Genomic DNA, 18,371 nt, shown 5'->3' on the forward strand with positions numbered 1-18,371 from the left:
GAGATAGGGCGATAAGCTCGAACTCTCGCGAGAGTTCCCGCCCCGCCGGCGGCACGCCCTCACGCCGTGGCAGCCATTTTGTGCCTGGGAGCGGCGCTGGCGTGAGGCGTGGCGGAGGGAGGCGAGAAAGGCGGGGCCGCCCACGCCGTTTTGTCCCGGAACGGCGACACCGAGCGTTGAGCCCTTTCCCCATCTGTGATCCTTTTCGAGGGCGAAACTAAAAAACTCTAATTGATAACGGAGAGGAAGAACTGCGGCCACCGCCCCTCAGCCGTCGCTATGGCAACGTTTAGAGTGCGCATGCGCCGGGGCGTGGTCGTGGCTCCGCCTTCCGCGCCACAGGCGGGACGGCCGCCATTTTACCCGCCTGTGCACCGCATTGCGCATGCTCTGCCACTTGACCACACCCCCGACGTGTCTCAGCCACGCCTCTGCTCCCTCTCGGCCCCGCCCCCACCTCCACCGCAGGCCACGTCTCGCGCGGGCTGGGAGGCGCGCTCGCTCCTCATTGGTCAGCGGGCGCGTGGATGCCCTCCTGCCGCCTTCTGATTGGTGAGCGTGCAGGCGCTCCCAGCGTTGATTGGTTGGTTCTAGCGAGGGCGGGGCCTGAGGGAGGGTGCGCACGGCTGATCATGGCGGGTGCCGGGGCTCTCCCGCTGCTGCTGTTGCTGCTTGCGGCGGCCGGGGCTGCGGGTAGGGGCAAAACCGGGGTCCCGTGAGTGGGAACGGGAACTTGTGAGGGGAACCCGAGGGTTCTGAGCGCTCTGAAGGGTTCTGCGAGCTGTGAGGGCCGAGGGGGACTCGAGACACTGGGGTCCTGTGGGCGTTGTGGGCTCTGAGGGGATGGAGGGGAGTGGAGGTTCTGTGAGGGGATATCGGGGATTCCATGAGGGGATTGGGGGTCCTGTGAGGGGCAGGAGCGGAGGTCCCGTGAAGGGATCGGGGACACCATGAGGGGGGATCGGAGGTCTCGTGAGGGGAAGGACTGGGGGTTCTATAAGAGGATATCAGGGATTCCATGAGGGAGAATCGGAGACTCCATGAGGAGGGATCGGGGGTTCCATAAGGGGATATCAGGCATTCTATGAGGGAGGATCGGGGACTCCATGAAGGGATTGGGGGTTCCATGAGGGGAAGGAGCAGGGATCCCGTGAGGGAGGATCAGGGGCTCCATGAGGACGTCAGGGATCCCGTGAAAGGCAACTGGGACTGCCGAGATCCATGAGGGGAAGGATTAGGGTTTCCATGAGGAGAAGAACCGGGCATCCCATGAGGGGGAATTGGAGGTTCCATGAGGGGATATCGGGGGTTCCATGAGGGGAAGGAGTGGGGGTCCCATGAGGGGGAATCGGGCTTCAATGCGGGGATATCAGGGATTCCATGAGGGGGCATCGGGGCTTGCATGAGAGGAAGAATTGGGGGTCCCGTGAGGGGATATTGGGGTTTCTATGAGGGGAAAGATCGGGGATTCCGTGAGGCGGGATTGCGGGTTCCATGAGGGGAAATAGCAGGGGGCTCCATGAGGGGATCGGGGGTTCCATGAGAGGATATTGGCAGTTCCATGGGGGGATCAGGGGTTCCATGAGGGGAAGGATTGGGGGTTTCATGAGGGGAAGGAGTCGGGATTCCATGAAGGGGAATCGGGTGTGCCATGAGGGGAAGGAGCGGGAGTTCTGTGAGGGGATTGGGGGTTCCATGAGGGGATTGGGGGTTCCATGAGGTGATCGAGGGTTCCATGAGGCGGAACTGGGGGCTCCATTAGGGGAAGGAGTGGTGTCCCGTGAGAGGGAATCAAGCGTTCCATGAGGGGATATTGGGGTTTCCATGAGGGGAAGGAGTGGGGGTTCCATAGGGGATATCAGGCATTTCAGAGATTCCATGAGGGGGGATCAGGGGCTCCATGAGGGGAAGGAGCGGGCGTCCCGTGAGGGGATTGGGAGTCCCATGAGGGGATATTGGGGGTCCCATGAGGGGAAGGAGTGGGGATTCTCCATGAGATGATTGGAGGTTCCATGATGGGATATTGGGAGCTCCATGAGGGGATTGGGGAGTCCACGAGGGGGGATCGGGTGTTCCGTGAGGGGGAATCAGAGACTCCATGAGGAGGGATCGGGGGTTCCGTGAGGGGGAATCAGAGACTCCATGAGGGGGGATCGGGGGTTCCGTGAGGGGGAATCAGAGACTCCACGAGGGGGGATCGGGTGTTCCGTGAGGGGAAGGAGCAGGGATTCCGTGAGGGGGAATCAGAGACTCCATGAGGGGGGATCGGGTGTTCCGTGAGGGGAAGGAGCAGGGATTCCATGAGGGGGGATCGGGTGTTCCGTGAGGGGGAATCAGGGACTCCATGAGGGGGGATCGGGGGTTCCGTGAGGGGGAATCAGAGACTCCATGAGGGGGGATCGGGGGTTCCGTGAGGGGAAGGAGCAGGGATTCCATGAGGGGGGATCGGGGGTTCCGTGAGGGGGAATCAGAGACTCCATGAGGGGGGATCGGGGGTTCTGTGAGGGGGAATCAGAGACTCCATGAGGGGGGATCGGGGGTTCCGTGAGGGGAATCAGAGACTCCATGAGGGGGGACCGGAGCTCCATGAGGGGAAGGATCGATGGTTCCATGAGGGGATTGGGGATCCCCTGAGCGGGGAGTGGGGTTCCCATGAGGGGGATCAGGGGTCCCATGAGGGGGTCCCATGGCCAGTGATGTCCCTGAGGATCCCTCAGGAATGGGGGTCCCGGGCCTTTGGGGGTCTTTTGGTGCCTCAGGCGCATTTGGGGAGGGGGATTTTGGTAAGTGTGGGTTCCTGGGGGGGGTTCAGGCGAGTGGGGATCCCTGGGGTGCTCTGGGTCAAATTTAGGGGTCTCGGGGAGGGTTTTAAGGGGGGGGGTCCCTCAGCCGAGCCCCCTCCCCAGGCGAGCCGTGCCCCGAGCCCACCATCGCCCCCTCCTATTACACCACCTCGGACGCCGTCATCGCCTCCGAGAGCGTCTTCGTGGTGGAGATTTCCCTGGTGTGCAAGAACGGAGCCCAGGTGAGACACACACACACACACACACACACACACACACACACACACACACACACACGGGGTCAGGGTCCCAAAGCAAAAAAAAATTCATTTTACGTGTTTTCCAGTTTATGTCTTCTTAACACAGCGTAATTTTAAGTTGTCAACTACATCGCAGTAACTTTGTTATGTTTGGTGCATTTTTTTATTGTATAGTACTAAATAATATTGTTTATGTTATGTTTATATAGCTCTATTATATTTAGTTAAATATATTAAAATTGTATAAATACAATGTAAATAATATTATAGGTGCAAAACAACTAACGTTAATATAATTGGTAAGGTTGTAGAAAAATTTAATGAGGCAGGTGTTATAGTTATACTAAAAAGAATATGGAGAGAGGTTTGCAGAGCAATCTGAAAGAAAGGATTTCTGTGGAGAAATGTCTGCCACACACACACACACACACACACACGGTCAGGGTCCCAAAACAAAAAAAATTTAATGTATTTTACGTGTTCTCCAGTTTACGTCTTCTTAACACAGCGTAATTTTAAGTCATCAACTACATCACAGTAACTTTATTATATTTGGTGCGTTTATTTATTGTGTAGTATTAAATAATATTATTTATGTTATGTTTATATAGCTCTATTATATTTAGTTAAATGTATTAAAGTTGTGTAAATATAATGTAAATAATATTATATTTATAGGTGTAAAACAATTAACGTTAATATAATTGGTAAGGTTTTACAAAAATTTAATGAGGCAGGTGTTGACATCTATTTATGCACGTCATTTAGCTTACAAATTTTTTTATGTATCTTTTCTAATTTTTTTCTATGCTGATGGCCTTGTATAGATATACTCAAAAATCATTAATTGTTATTTTTTCTATTAACTCAGCTTTGAAAGTTTTACAAATATTTAATGAGGCACATATACATATCTATTTATACATGTAATTTAGCTTACAAATTTTTTTATGTATCTTTTTAATTTTTTTCTATGCTGATGGCCTTGTATGGATATACTCAAAAATCATCAATTGTTATTTTTTCTGTTAATTCAGCTTTGAAAGTTTTACAGGAATTTAACGAGGCACATATACATATCTATTTATACATGTAATTTAGCTTATGAGTTTTTTAATGTATCTTTCCTAATTTGTGTCCATGCTGGTAGCCTTGTATAGATACACTCAGAAATCATCAATTGTTATTTTTTCTGTTAATTCAGCTTTGAAAGTTTTACAAATATTTATTGAGGCACATATACATATTTATTTATACATGTAATTTAACTTATAAATTTTTTTATGTATGTTTTCTAATTTGCGGCCGTGCTGGTAGCCTTGTATAGATACACTCAAAAATCATCAATTATTATTTTTTCTGTTAATTCAGCTTTGAAAGTTTTACAGAAATTTAACGAGGCACATATACATATCTATTTATACATGTAATTTAGCTTATGAATTTTTTTATGTATCTTTTCTAATTTGTGTCCGTGCTGGTAGCCTTGTATAGATACACTCAAAAGTCATCAATTGTTATTTTTTCTGTTAATTCAGCTTTGAAAGTTTTACAAATATTTATTGAGGCACATATACATATTTATTTATACATGTAATTTAACTTATAAATTTTTTTATGTATGTTTTCTAATTTGCGGCCGTGCTGGTAGCCTTGTATAGATACACTCAAAAATCATCAATTATTATTTTTTCTGTTAATTCAGCTTTGAAAGTTTTACAGAAATTTAACGAGGCACATATACATATCTATTTATACATGTAATTTAGCTTATGAATTTTTTTATGTATCTTTTCTAATTTGTGTCCGTGCTGGTAGCCTTGTATAGATACACTCAAAAGTCATCAATTGTTATTTTTTCTGTTAATTCAGCTTTAAAATTTTTATAGAAACTTAACGAGGCACATATACACATCTATTTATACACGTGGCTTACCTCATAAAAGTTTTTATGTATTTTTTCTAACTTGTTTTTATGCTGACAGATCTGTATGGACACCCTCAAAAATCATCAATTATTTCTTCTATTAATTGAGCCCAGCTGCCAAACCCTTCCACATTTCCCCCTTTTTATATTTAAGTGTGAAACTCAGATTCTTTGCAGGTTTGCTGCAGAAATCCAAGCAGACGAGGCAGACACAGGGCAATAATTACAATTATTAACAAAATCACCAAATCAGTTTTTAACAAGGCTTTAAAGCAGCGATTGGAAAAACCATTCAGTGATTTTTATCGAGCCCTGGGGGGGTGTGAGGGACCCCCAAACCCCCCCTGACCCCCCTCCCCCACAGAACGTGGCTCTGTACGCTGATGTCAACGGGAAACAATTCCCAGTGACCCGAGGGCAGGACGTGGGCAGGTACCAGGTGAGGCTGGGGGGGATTTGGGGGGCTCAGGGGGGTCTGGGGTACCTGGGGAGGGGATTTGGGGGGCTCAAGGGGTCCCTGGGAGGGGATTTGGGGGGCTCATGTGAGTCTGGGGTACATGGGGAGGGGATTTGGGAGGGGTTTTGAGGGGCTCAGGTGAGTCAGGTGTACCTGGGGAGGGGATTTGGGGGGCTCAAGGGAGTCTGGGGTACCTGGGAGGGGATTTGGGGGGGTCAGGGGAGTATGGGGTACTTGGGGAGGGGATTTGGGGGGACCTGAGGAGTCTGGGGTACCTGGGGAGGGGATTTGGGGGGCTCAGAGGGGTCCCTGGGAGGGGATTTGGGGGGCTCAGGGGGGTCTGGGGTACCTGGGGAGGGGATTTGGGGGGCTCAGGTGAGTGGAGGGTGCTTGGAAAGGGTTTTTGGGGGGCTCATGTGAGTCTGGGGTGCCTGGGGAGGGGATTTGGGGGGCTCATGTGAGTCTGGGGTACCTGGGGAGGGGATTTGGGGGGCTCAAGGGGTCCCTGGGAGGGATTTGGGGGGCTCAGGGGGGTCTGGGGTACTGGGGAGCGGATTTCGGAGGGGATTTGAGGGGCTCAGGGGAGTTTGGGGTACCTGGGGAGGGGATTTGGGGGGCTCATGTGAGTCTGGGGTACCTGGGGAGGGGATTTGGGAGGGGTTTTGAGGGGCTCAGGGGAGTTTGGGGTACCTGGGAGGGGATTTGGGGTCAGGATGAATTTGGGGAGGGGTCCCGGTTGGAGGGGATTCAGGGATGAATTTGGGGGTGTCAGGATGAATTTGGGGAGGGGTCCTGGTGGAGGTTCAGGGATGAATTTGGGGAGGGGTCAGGATGAATTTGGGGAGGGGTCCCGGTGGGGATGGGGGGGGTTCAGGGCTGAATTTGGGGAGGGGTCCCGGTGGGGATGGGGGGGGTTAAGGGATGAATTTGGGGAGGGGTCCCGGTGGGGATGGGGGGGGTTCAGGGCTGAATTTGGGGAGGGGTCCCGGTGGGGGGGGTTCAGGGCTGAATTTGGGGGGGTCAGGATGAATTTGGGGAGGGGTCCCGGTGGGGGGGGGCGTTCAGGGCTGAATTTGGGGAGGGGTCCCGTTGGGGGCAGGGGTTCAGGGCTGAATTTGGGGAGGGGTCCCGGTGGGGGGGGGGGGTTCAGGGATGAATTTGGGGAGGGGTTCCGGTGAGGGGGCATTCAGGGCTGAATTTGGGGAGGGGTCCCGGTGGGGGGGGGGGGGGTTCAGGGATGAATTTGGGGGGGGTCAGGATGAATTTGGGGAGGGGTCCCGTTGGGGGCAGGGGTTCAGGGCTGAATTTGGGGAGGGGTCCCGGTGGGGGGGGGGGGGGGTTCAGGGATGAATTTGGGGGGGGTCAGGATGAATTTGGGGAGGGGTCCCGGTGGGGGGGGTTCAGGGCTGAATTTGGGGAGGGGTCCCGGTGGGGATGGGGGGGGTCAGGATGAATTTGGGGAGGGGTCCCGGTGGGGGGGGGGCGTTCAGGGCTGAATTTGGGGAGGGGTCCCTGAGGGGGCTCAGGGCTGAATTTGGGGAGGGGTCCCGGTGGGGATGGGGGAGGTCAGGATGAATTTGGGGGGTTCAGGGCTGAATTTGGGGAGGGGTCCTGGTGGGAGGGTCAGGATGAATTTGGGGAGGGGTCCTGGTGGGGGCTCAGGATGAATTTGGGGAGGGGTCCCGCGCTCCCAGCCCCCCACGTTCCCCCCAGGTCTCCTGGAGCCTGGAGCACCGCCAGGCGCACTCGGGCACCTACGAGGTGAAATTCTTCGATGAGGAATCCTACAGTGCCCTGCGCAAGGTGGGGACCCCTCCCCAATCCTGGGGGGCTCTGGGACCCCCCAAAACCCCCCCCGGATTTACCCCCAGTGGAACTGAGCAGGAGACGCCGAATCTGAGCCCCAAAACTGAGGGGAAACCCCAAATTCAGTCCCAGAATTGAGGGGAAAACCCCAAATTTGGCCCCAAAATTGAGGGGGAAAACCCCAAATTCAGCCCCAAAACTGAGGGGAAATCCCAAATTCAGCCCCAAAACTGAGGGGAAATCCCAAATTCAGTCCCAAAATTGAGGGGAAAACACCAAATTCAGCCCCAAAATGGAGGAAAAAAATTCAGCCCCAGAATTGAGGGAAAATCCCAAATTTGGCCCCAAAATTGAGGAAAAAATTGAGTCCTGAAATTGAGGGGAAACCCCAAATTCAGTCCCAAAATTGAGGAGAAATCCCCAAATTTGGCCCCAAAATGAGGGAAAACCATCAAATTTAGCTTCAAAATTGAGGAAAAATATCAGCCCCAAATTGAGGAGGGAACCCCAAATTCAGCCCCAAAATTGAGGGGAAATCCCAAATTCAGTCCCAAAATTGAGGGGAAAACCCAAATTCAGTCCCAAAATGGAGGAAAAAAATTCAGCCCCAAAATTGAGGGGAAATCCCAAATTCAGTCCCAAAATTGAGGGGAAATCCCAAATTCAGTCCCAAAATTGAGGGGAAAACCCAAATTCAGTCCCAAAATGGAGGAAAAAAATTCAGCCCCAAAATTGAGGGGAAATCCCAAATTCAGCCCCAAAAGTGAGGAAAAAATTGAGTCCTGAAATTGAGGGAAAAGCCCAAATTCAGTCCCAGAATTGAGGGGAAATCCCAAATTCAGCCCCAAAACTGAGGGGAAACCCCAAATTCAGCCCCAAAACTGAGGGGAGATCCCAAATTCAGCCCCAAAATTGAGGGGAGATCCCAAATTCAGCCCCAGAATTGATGGGAAATCCCAAATTCAGCCCCAAAATGAGGGAAAACCCTCAAATTTAGCCTCGAAATTGAGGAAAAAATTCAGCCCCAAATTGAGGAGGGAACCCCAAATTCAGCCCCAAAATTGAGGGGAAACCCCCAAATTGAGGGGAAGACCCCAAATTCAGCCCCAAAACTGAGGGGAAAACCCCAAATTCAGTCTCAGAATTGAGGGGAAAACCCCAAATTCAGTCCCAAAACTGAGGGGAAACCCCAAATTCAGCCCCAGAATTGAGGGAAAATCCCAAATTTGGCCCCAAAATTGAGGAAAAAAATGAGTCCTGAAATTGAGGGGAAACCTGAAATTTGGCCCCAAAATTGAGGGGAAACCCCAAATTCAGCCCCAAAACTGAGGGGAAACCCCAAATTCAGTCTCAGAATTGAGGGGAAAACCCCAAATTCAGCCCCAAAATGGAGGAAAAAAATTCAGCCCCAAAACTGAGGGGAAACCCCAAATTCAGCTCTAAAATTGAGGGGAAAACCCCAAATTCAGTCCCAGAATTGAGAAGGGAACCCCAAATTGAGCTCCAGAAATGAGCAGAAACACATCCAGAACCCCCAAATAAGGGAGGGAACCCCAAATGGAGCCCCAAAATGGAGGGGAGACCCCAAAATGAGCCCCAAAAAGGAGAGGGGACCCCAAAATGAGCCCCAAAAAGGAGAGGGGACCCCAAATTGAGCCCCTGAAAGGAGGGGGCACTCCAAACTGAGCCCCAAAAATGCAAAGGGAACCCCAAATGGAGCCCCTAAAAGGAGGGGGAACCCCAAACTGAGCCCCAAAAAGGAGGGAGGACCCCAAATTCAGCCCCTAAAAGGAGGGAGGACCCCAAAATGATCCTCAAAATTGAGGGAGGGACCCCAAATTGAGCTCCTAAAGGGAGAAGGGAACCCCAAATTCAGCCCCTGAAAGGAGGGGAGACCCCAAACTGAGCCCCAAAAAGGAGGCGTGGGGATCCCAAGTTGAGCCCCAGAATGGAGGGGGAACCCCAAATTGATCCCCAAAAAGGAGGTGGCACCCCAAATTGTGCCTCAAAAAGGAGAGGGGACCCCAAATTCAGCCCCTGAAAGGAGAGGGGACCCCAAATTCAGCCCCTGAAAGGAGGGGGCACCCCAAACTGAGCCCCAAAAATGCAAAGGGAACCCCAAATGGAGCCCCTAAAAGGAGGAGGGACCCCAAATTGATCCCCAAAAATGCGAAGGGAACCCCAAATGGAGCCCCTAAAAGGAGGGGAGACTCCAAACTGAGCCCCAAAAAGGAGAGGGGACCCCAAATTCAGCCCCTAAAAGGAGGGAGGACCCCAAAATGATCCTCAAAATTGAGGGAGGGACCCCAAATTGAGCCCCTAAAGGGAGAAGGGAACCCCAAATTGAGCCCCTAAAAGGAGGAGGGACCCCAAACTGAGCCCCAAAAATGCAAAGGGAACCCCAAATGGAGCCCCTGAAAGGAGGGGAGACCCCAAATTGATCCCCAAAAAGGAGAGGGGACCCCAAATTGTGCCTCAAAAAGGAGAGGGGACCCCAAATTCAGCCCCTGAAAGGAGGGGGACCCCAAAATGATCCTCAAAATTGAGGGAGGGACCCCAAATTGAGCTGCAAAAATGAGAAAGGAACCCCAAATGGAGCCCCTGAAAGGAGGGGAGACGCCAAAATGAGCCCCAAAAAGGAGGTGGCACCCCAAATTGTGCCTCAATAAGGAGAGGGGACCCCAAATTCAGCCCCAAAAAGGAGGGGAGACCCCAAACTGAGCCCCAAAAAGGAGGGGTGGGGATCCCAAGTTGAGCCCCAGAATGGAGGGGGAACCCCAAATTGATCCCCAAAAAGGAGGTGGCACCCCAAACTGAGCCCCAAAAAGGAGGGAGGACCCCAAATGGAGCCCCTGAAAGGAGGGGGAACCCCAAATTCAGCTCCTAAAATTCGGGGGACCCCAAAGTCGGCCCTGCCCCCCCAGGCCCAGCGGAACAACGAGGACGTGTCGCGGATCCGGCCGCTCTTCACCGTCAGCGTGGAGCACAGGGTGGGGCTGGGGGTCCCCCAATTTTGGGGGGTTTGGGGTGTCCTGAGGGAGAGTTTGGGGTGCCCAGGGGGGTTTTGGGGTGTCTGGGGGGGATTTTGGGGTGCCCAGGGGGGTTTTGGTGTATCCTGGGGGGGCTCTGGGGGGGTTTTGGGGTGTTTTGGGGTGCTCTGGGGGGTTTTGGGGTGTCTTGGGAGGTTTTGGGGTGTCTGGGGGGGATTTTGGGGTGCCCAGGGGGGTTTTGGGGTATCGTGGGAGGGCTCTGGGGGGGTTTTTGGGTGTTTTGGGGTGCTCTGGGGGGTTTTGGGGTGTCTTGGGAGGTTTTGGGGTATCCTGGGGGGGGATTTTGGGGTGCTCTGGGAGTTTTGGGGTGTCTGGAGGGGGGGTTGGGGTGCCCAGAGGGGTTTTGGGGTATCCTGAGGGAGAGTTTGGGGTGTCTGGGGGGGTTTTGGGGTGCTCTGGGGGGGTTTTGGGTGACCAGGGAGTTTTGGGGTGTCTGGGGGGAAGTTGTGGTGTCCAGAGGGGTTTTGGGGTGCTCTGGGAGGTTTTGGGGTGCCCTGGGGGGTTCTGGGGTGCTCTGGGAGGTTTTGGGGTGCTCTGGGGGGTTCTGGGGTGCTCTGGGAGGTTTTGGGGTGCCCTGGGTGTTTTGGGGTGTCTGGGGGGTGTTTTGGGGTGTCTGGGGGGTGTTTTGGGGGGCTCTGGGGTGTTTTGGGGTGTCTGGGGGGTGTTTTGGGGTGCCCAGAGGTGTTTTGGGGTGCCCTGGGGTGTTTTTGGGTGCTCTGGGGTGTTTTGGGGTGCCCTGGGGTGTTTTGAGGTGCCCAGAGGTGTTTTTGGGGTGCCCAGAGGTGTTTTGGGGTGCCCAGAGGTGTTTTTGGGGTGCCCTGGGGTGTTTTGGGGTGCCCTGGGGTGTTTTGGGGTGCCCAGAGGTGTTTTTGGGGTGCCCAGAGGTGTTTTTGGGGTGCCCTGGGGTGTTTTTGGGTGCTCTGGGGTGTTTTTGGGTGCTCTGGGGGGTTTTGGGGTGCCCTGGTGACCCCGATTTCCCCGCAGGGCGCCTGGAACGGGCCCTGGGTCTCCACCGAGGTCGTGGCCGCCGCCGTGGGGCTCGTGGTTTATTACCTGGCCTTCAGCACCAAGAGCAGCATCCAGGCCTAAAACCCCCAAAAATCACCCCAAAAACAACAGCTCAATAAAAACAACCAGAAAAAAACCCCAAAAATCGGCTTAAAAACTGCCCCAAACCCCCCAAAAAACCCCAAAACCACCCCCAAACTTCTCCTTTCCTACAGCAAAAACAACCCCAAAAAAACCCATCCCAAAATGACCCCAAAATGTCCAAAAAAAACCCCCAAAAACTGCTCTGAAAACAACCAGAAAAATGCTCCACTCCAAAAAAAATCAGGTTAAAAACTGCCCCAAACCCCCCAAAAAAACCCAAAATTTCTCCTTTCCTACAGCAAAAACAACCCCAAAAAAACCCATCCCAAAATGACCCCAAAATGTCCAAAAAAAACCCCCAAAAACTGCTCTGAAAACAACCAGAAAAATGCTCCACTCCAAAAAAAACCCAAAAATCAGGTGAAAAACTGCCCCAAACCCCCCCAAAACCCCAAAATTTCTCCTTTGCTACAGCAAAAACAACCCCAAAAAAACCCATCCCAAAATGACCCCAAAATGTCCAAAAAAAACCCCAAAAACTGCTCTGAAAACAACCAGAAAAATGCTCCACTCCAAAAAAAATCAGGTTAAAAACTGCCCCAAACCCCCCAAAAAAACCCAAAATTTCTCCTTTCCTACAGCAAAACCAATCCCTAAAAACCCATCCCAAAATGACCCCAAAATGTCAAAAAAAAACCCCAAAAACTGCTCTGAAAACTTTCTCATTGTAAAAACCATCCCAAAATGACCCTAAAATCGCTGCACCCCAAAAAAACACCAAAAAACACCCCTAAAACTATTAAAAAAACCCCAAAATAATAATAATAATAAAAAAAAAACTAAAACAATCCAGAAATCCCAAAGCATCCACAAAATTTGCCAAAATCTTTCCCAATTCCAAATCTCCGCCCACTTGGGAAACAATCCCAAAACCACCGGAATAAACAACCCCACCCCCCTAAAAATCCCAAAAAACAACCCCAAAAATGCCCCAAACCTCCCCCAGCCCTAAAATTATCCTCTGAAAAAACCCAAAAAAATCCCCCCAAAACCAAAAAAACCCCAAAAAAATCCCCCCAAAAAAATCCCCCAAAAAACGCAAAAACCCCCAAAAAAATCCCCCCAAAAAACCCCAAAAAAATCCCCCAAAAAACCCAAAAAACCCCCAAAAAAATCCCCCAAAAAAACCCAAAAAAATCCCCCCAAAAAACCCAAAACCCCCCCAAAAAAATCCCCCAAAAAAGCCCAAAAAAACCCTAAAACCATCCCCAAGGGGGTCCCCAGCCCCCCTAAAATCCGACCCCACCCCAAATTCCTGCACCCTAAAAGGGAAATTTGGGGGGGACCCCCAAAATTTGGGGGATGGGGGAAGAGCAGAGACCCCAAAAATCCCAAATTTGGGGAGGAGCAGAGACCCCCAAAATCCTCAAATTTAGACCCCAAAAATCCCAAATTTTGGTGTGGGGGAAGAGCAGAAACCCCAAAAATCCCAAATTTAGACCCCAAAAATCCCAAATTTGAGGGGTGGGGGAAGAGCAGAGACCCCAAAAATCCCAAATTTAGACCCCAAAAATCCCAAATTTAGACCCCAAAAATCCCAAATTTTGGTGTGGGGGAAGAGCAGAGACCCCAAAAATCCCAAATTTAGACCCCAAAAATCCCAAATTTAGACCCCAAAAATCCCAAATTTGGGGAAGAACAGAGACCCCAAAAATCCCAAATTTAGACCCCAAAAATCCCAAATTGGGGATGGGAGAAGAAGAGAGACCCCAAAAATCCCAAATTTGGGGAGGAGCAGAGACCCCAAAAATCCCCAAATTTAGACCCCAAAAATCCCAAATTTGAGGGTGGGGGAAGAGCAGAAACCCCAAAAATCCCAAATTTGGGGAAGAAGAGAGACCCCAAAAATCCCAAATTTGAGGGTGGGGGAAGAGCAGAAACCTCAAAAATCCCAAAATTGGGGAGTGGGGGAAGAGCAGAGACCCCAAAAATCCCCAAATTTAGACCCAAAAATCCCAAATTTGGGGAGGAGCAGAGACCCCAAAAATCCCAAATTTGAGGGGTGGGGGAAGAGCAGAAACCCCAAAAACCCCAAATTTAGACCCCAAAAATCCCAAATTTGGGGAGTGGAGGAAGAGCAGAAACCCCAAAATTCCCAAATTTAGACCCCAAAAATCCCAAATTTGGGGAGGAGCAGAGACCCCAAAATCCCAAATTTAGACCCCAAAAATCCCAAATTTGGGGAAGAACAGAGACCCCAAAAATCCCAAATTTGGGGAAGAACAGAGACCCCAAAAATCCCAAATTTTGGTGTGGGGGAAGAGCAGAAACCCCAAAAACCCCAAATTTGAGGGTGGGGGAAGAAGAGAGACCCCAAAAATCCCAAATTTGGGGAGGAGCAGAGACCCCAAAAATCCCCAAATTTAGACCCCAAAAATCCCAAATTTGAGGGTGGGGGAAGAGCAGAAACCTCAAAAATCCCAAAATTGGGGAGTGGGGGAAGAGCAGAGACCCCAAAAATCCCCAAATTTAGACCCAAAAATCCCAAATTTGAGGGGTGGGGGAAGAGCAGAAACCCCAAAAACCCCAAATTTAGACCCAAAAATCCCAAATTTGAGGGGTGGGGGAAGAGCAGAAACCCCAAAAACCCCAAATTTAGACCCCAAAAATCCCAAATTTGGGGAGTGGAGGAAGAGCAGAAACCCCAAAATTCCCAAATTTAGACCCCAAAAATCCCAAATTTGGGGAGTGGGGGAAGAGCAGAGACCCCAAAAATCCCCAAATTTAGACCCCAAAAATCCCAAATTTGGGGAGGAGCAGAGACCCCAAAAATCCCAAATTTGGGGAGGAGCAGAGACCCCAAAAATCCCAAATTTAGACCCTAAAAATCCCAAATTTGGGGAGGAGCAGAGACCCCAAAAATCCCAAATTTAGACCCCAAAAATCCCAAATTTGGGGAAGAACAAAGACCCCAAAAATCCCAAATTTAGACCCCAAAAATCCCAAACTTGAATTCCTGAGGGGGGAGCCCCGAATTCCCCCGGAATCCCCCCAAAATTTGCGGGGGAATTTTCTCCATTTTGGCGATTCCTTGCTCTGATGACGTCAGAGCCGCCCCGTGATGACGTCACCGCGGGGTGGGGGTTGGGGGGGGTCCCGGGGTGATTTTGGGGTGGGGGAGGGGAAATTTCCCGGAATTTTTGGGAACTTTTGGGAATTTCCCGGAATTCCAAGGCCGGGATTGGCGGGAATTGGGGGAGGGGGAGGGGCGGGATTTGGAGCCGTGCCCCTCCCCCACCCTCCCCTCCCCCACCCAGCATCGGGAGGGGCCCAAAAATCGGGGGGGGGGGGTCCCCAAAAATCCCCAAATATTTGGGGTGGGGGTCTCCTGTTTCCCCTCAATGGGAATTTGGGGAGGGGGATTCTGTTCCTTAAATTTTGGGGTCATTCCCTTCCCCAAATTTTGGGGGTCTCTCCATTCCCAGGTGCCCCCAATAAATTTTTGCGGGGGGGTCTTCAGGTATTTGGGGGGGGGGTCCCAAAAATCCTCAAATATTTGGGGTGGGGGTCCCCGTTCTCCCCCTCAATGGGAATTTGGGGAGGGGGATTCTGCTCCATCAAATTTGGGGGGTCGTTTCCCCTCCCCTCCCCCAAATTTTGGGGGTCTCTCCACTCCCAGGTGCCCCCAATAAATTTTTGGGGGGGGGGGGGTCTTCAGGTATTTTGGGGGGGGGTCCCCAAAAATCCTCAATATTTGAGGTGGGGGTCCCCGTTCTCCCCTCAATGGGAATTTGGGGAGGGGGATTCTGTTCCTTAAATTTTGGGGGTCATTCCCTTCCCCCAAATTTTGGGGGTCTCTCCACTCCCAGGTGCCCCCAATAAATTTTTGGGGCTGGGGTCTTCAGGTATTTGGGGGGGGGGTCCCCAAAAATCCTCAAATATTTGGGGTGGGGGTCCCCGTTCTCCCCTCAATGGGAATTTGGGGAGGGGGATTCTGTTCCCTCAATTTTGGGGGTCATTCCCTTCCCCCAAATTTTGGGGGTCTCTCCACTCCAGGTGCCCCCCAATAAATTTTTGGGGGGGGGGGGTCTTCAGGTATTTGGGGGGGGGGTCCCCAAAAATCCTCAAATATTTGGGGTGGGGGTCCCCGTTCTCCCCTCAATGGGAATTTGGGGAGGGGGATTCTGTTCCATCAATTTTTGGGGGTCATTCCCCTCCCCCCCCCCCTCAATTTTGGGGGTCTCTCCACTCCCAGGTGCCCTCAATAAATTTTAGGGGGGGTCTTGAGATATTTGGGTGGGAGGGGTCTCAAACATTTGGGGTTTTTCTCCCCCTCCCCAAATAGAGATTCCACGGGGGGGAGTTTGGGGGTCCCTTTGTCCCCAAACCGGGGGTCTCACCCCAAAATGGGGGACCCCAAAACCCCAGGGGGGGGTCTCAAACATTTGGGGTCTGCAGCCCCCTCCCCAAATTGAGACCCCGAAATATCCCGGGGGGGGGTTTTTAACCCCCAACCTTGGGGGTCTTTTCACCCCAAATGGGGACCCCCAATACCCGGGGGGGGAACCTCGGGGGTCTTTTACCCCCCAAATTTGGGGGTCGCAATCACCAAATGGCGACCCCCAAACATCCCCTCGGGGGGTCTTCACCCCCAAATCGGGGGTCTCACCCCCAAATAGGGGACCCCAAATATCCCGAGGGGGTTTCACCCCCCAAATTGCGTCCACTCGGGGGTCTTTCCCCCAAATCGGGGTCTCAACCCCCAGCTCGCGACCCCCAAACCCCCACCCCTTTTTCCCCCCAAATCGGGGGTCTCACCCCCCAAATCGGGGGACCCCAAATATCCCGGAGGGGGTCTCACTCCCCAAATCGCGACCCCCGACCACCCTTCGGGGGTCCTTCACCCCCAAATCGGGCGTCTCACCCCGCAAATTCGGGGTCTCAGCCCGAAATCGCGACCCCCGACCACCCTTCGGGGGTCTTCACCCCCAAATCGGGCGTCTCACCCCCCAAAGTCGGGGTCTCACCCCCAAATCGCGACCCCCTAATATCTCAGGGGGGTCTCAGCCCCAAATCGCGACCCCCAAATATCCCAGGGGGGGTCTCACCCCAAAATCGCGACCCCCAAATATCCCAGGGGGGGTCTCACTCCCCAAATCGCGACCCCCGACCACCCTTCGGGGGTCTTCACCCCCAAATCGGGCGTCTCACCCCCCAAATTTGGGGTCTCAGCCCCAAATCGCGACCCTCAAATATCCCACGGGGGGTCTCACCCCCGAAATCAGCGACCCCCAAATATCCCAGGGGGGTCTCACCCCCAAATCGCGACCCCCAAATATCCCAGGGGGGGTCTCACCCCCAAATCGCGACCCCCACCCCCCCTTTGGGGTCTTTCCCAACCATCGGGGGTCTCACCCCCAAATCGGCGACTCCAACATCCCCCCTCGGGGTCTTTTTCCCCCCCAAACTGGGGGTCTCATTCCCCAAATTCGGGGTCTCACCCCCCCAAATCGGGGACCCCAAATATCCCGGAGGGGGTCTCACTCCCCAAATCGCGACCCCCGATCACCCTTCGGGGGTCTTCACCCCCAAATCGGGCGTCTCACCCCCCAAATTCGGGGTCTCACTCCCCAAATCGCGACCCTCAAATATCCCAGGGGGGGTTTCACCCCCAAATCGCGACCCCCAAATATCCCAGGGTGGGTCTCACCCCCAAATCGCGACCCCCAAATATCCCAGGGGTGCCTCACCCCCAAATCGCGACCCCCAAATAATCCCAGGGTGGGTCTCACCCCCAATCGCGACCCCCAAATATCCCAGGGGTGCCTCACCCCCAAATCGCGACCCCCAAATATCCCACGGGGGTTTCATCCCCAAATCGCGACCCCCAAATATCCCAGGGGGGTCTCACCCCCGAAATCAGCGACCCCCAAATATCCCACGGGGGTCTCACCCCCAAATCGCGACCCCCACCCCCCTTTGGGGTCTTTCCCAACCATCGGGGGTCTCACCCCCAAATCGGCGACTCCCAACATCCCCCTCGGGGGTCTTTTTCCCCCCCAAATTCGGGGTCTCATTCCCCAAATTCGGGGTCTCACCCCCCCCAAATCGGGACCCTAAACATCCCGGGGGGGCTCACCCCCAAATCACGACCCCCCAGCCCCCCCAATCGGGGGTTTCACCCCAAAATCGCGCCCCCCGCCCCCCTCGCGTTCCCCTTTCCCGCCGCCCCCCGCCCAGGGTGTGGCCGGGTGGGCGTGGCCTCGGCGGGGCGTGGCGGTGGGCGTGGCTTCGCGAGGGGGCGTGGCCTACGGGCGGATTATGTCAACCCCGCAGCCGCAGCCCCGAGCTGGGAGCGGCCGGAGCAGGTACGGCCCGGGGGCTCCGGGGGGATTTGGGGAGGGGTCTCCGGGGGTCCCCGGGATTTGGGGGGACCCCGAGGATTGCGGGGGGCGCCGAGCGCGGGGAGCGGCGCTGGGAGGGTCCCGGGGGGCTGCGTTGAGGCGGTGGGGAGGGGGGAAAGGTGGGGCTGGGGCGATTTGGGGGGGATTTGGGGGGTCTCGGGGTGAAATGGGGCTGGGGGCGTTCTTGGGGTGTTTCTAGAGAGGTTTAGGTGGAGATGTAGGGCCTCTATAGGGCTGGGGGGGCTTTAGGGGGGCTGGGGGCGTTATCGGGGGGTGAAGATGGGGATGGGGGATGGGAGGTGAAAATGGGGCTGGGGATTTTGCGGTTTGGGGAGGGGTCTCGGCGTTCTGAGGGGGATCTATAGGGGATCTCTAGGGTCCGTGTGGGGCTGGCATGGGGTGGAGGAGGGGGCTGGGCGGGTTATTAGGGTCGGGGGGCTTCTGGGGGCGGGGCCGTGTGGTGTTTGTGGGGGGCTGGGCACAGGTAAAGGAGGGTCTGGGGTCTCTATAGGGCTGGGGGGAGGGTCCTATAGGATCTCTAGGGTCGGTGTGGGGCTGGGCACAGGTACAGGTGGGTCTGGGGTCTCTGTAG

At 53.5% G+C, this 18,371-nt stretch overlaps 1 protein-coding gene across 2 annotated transcripts; it reads left to right on the forward strand.

The window, feature by feature from the left end:
* The first annotated feature begins 616 nt into the window (after nt 1-616).
* On the forward strand, nt 617-11,466 carry SSR4 (signal sequence receptor subunit 4). Of its 2 annotated transcripts, none has more exons than XM_058822412.1 (6): nt 617-693; nt 2,907-3,025; nt 5,335-5,409; nt 7,141-7,229; nt 10,127-10,223; nt 11,268-11,466. In XM_058822412.1, the coding sequence occupies exons 1-6, from the start codon at nt 633-635 to the stop codon at nt 11,370-11,372; spliced, it is 546 nt and encodes a 181-aa protein (XP_058678395.1). In that variant the 5' UTR covers nt 617-632; the 3' UTR covers nt 11,373-11,466. The 2 variants fall into 2 exon arrangements, with proteins under 2 accessions (XP_058678395.1, XP_058678396.1); XM_058822413.1 differs by having other exon boundaries at nt 7,141-7,230; nt 10,158-10,223; nt 11,268-11,451.
* Nucleotides 11,467-18,371: the final 6,905 nt, after the last annotated feature.

Source organism: Ammospiza caudacuta, chromosome 32 (assembly GCF_027887145.1).
Source record: "Ammospiza caudacuta isolate bAmmCau1 chromosome 32, bAmmCau1.pri, whole genome shotgun sequence".
NCBI classification, from domain to species: domain Eukaryota; kingdom Metazoa; phylum Chordata; class Aves; order Passeriformes; family Passerellidae; genus Ammospiza; species Ammospiza caudacuta.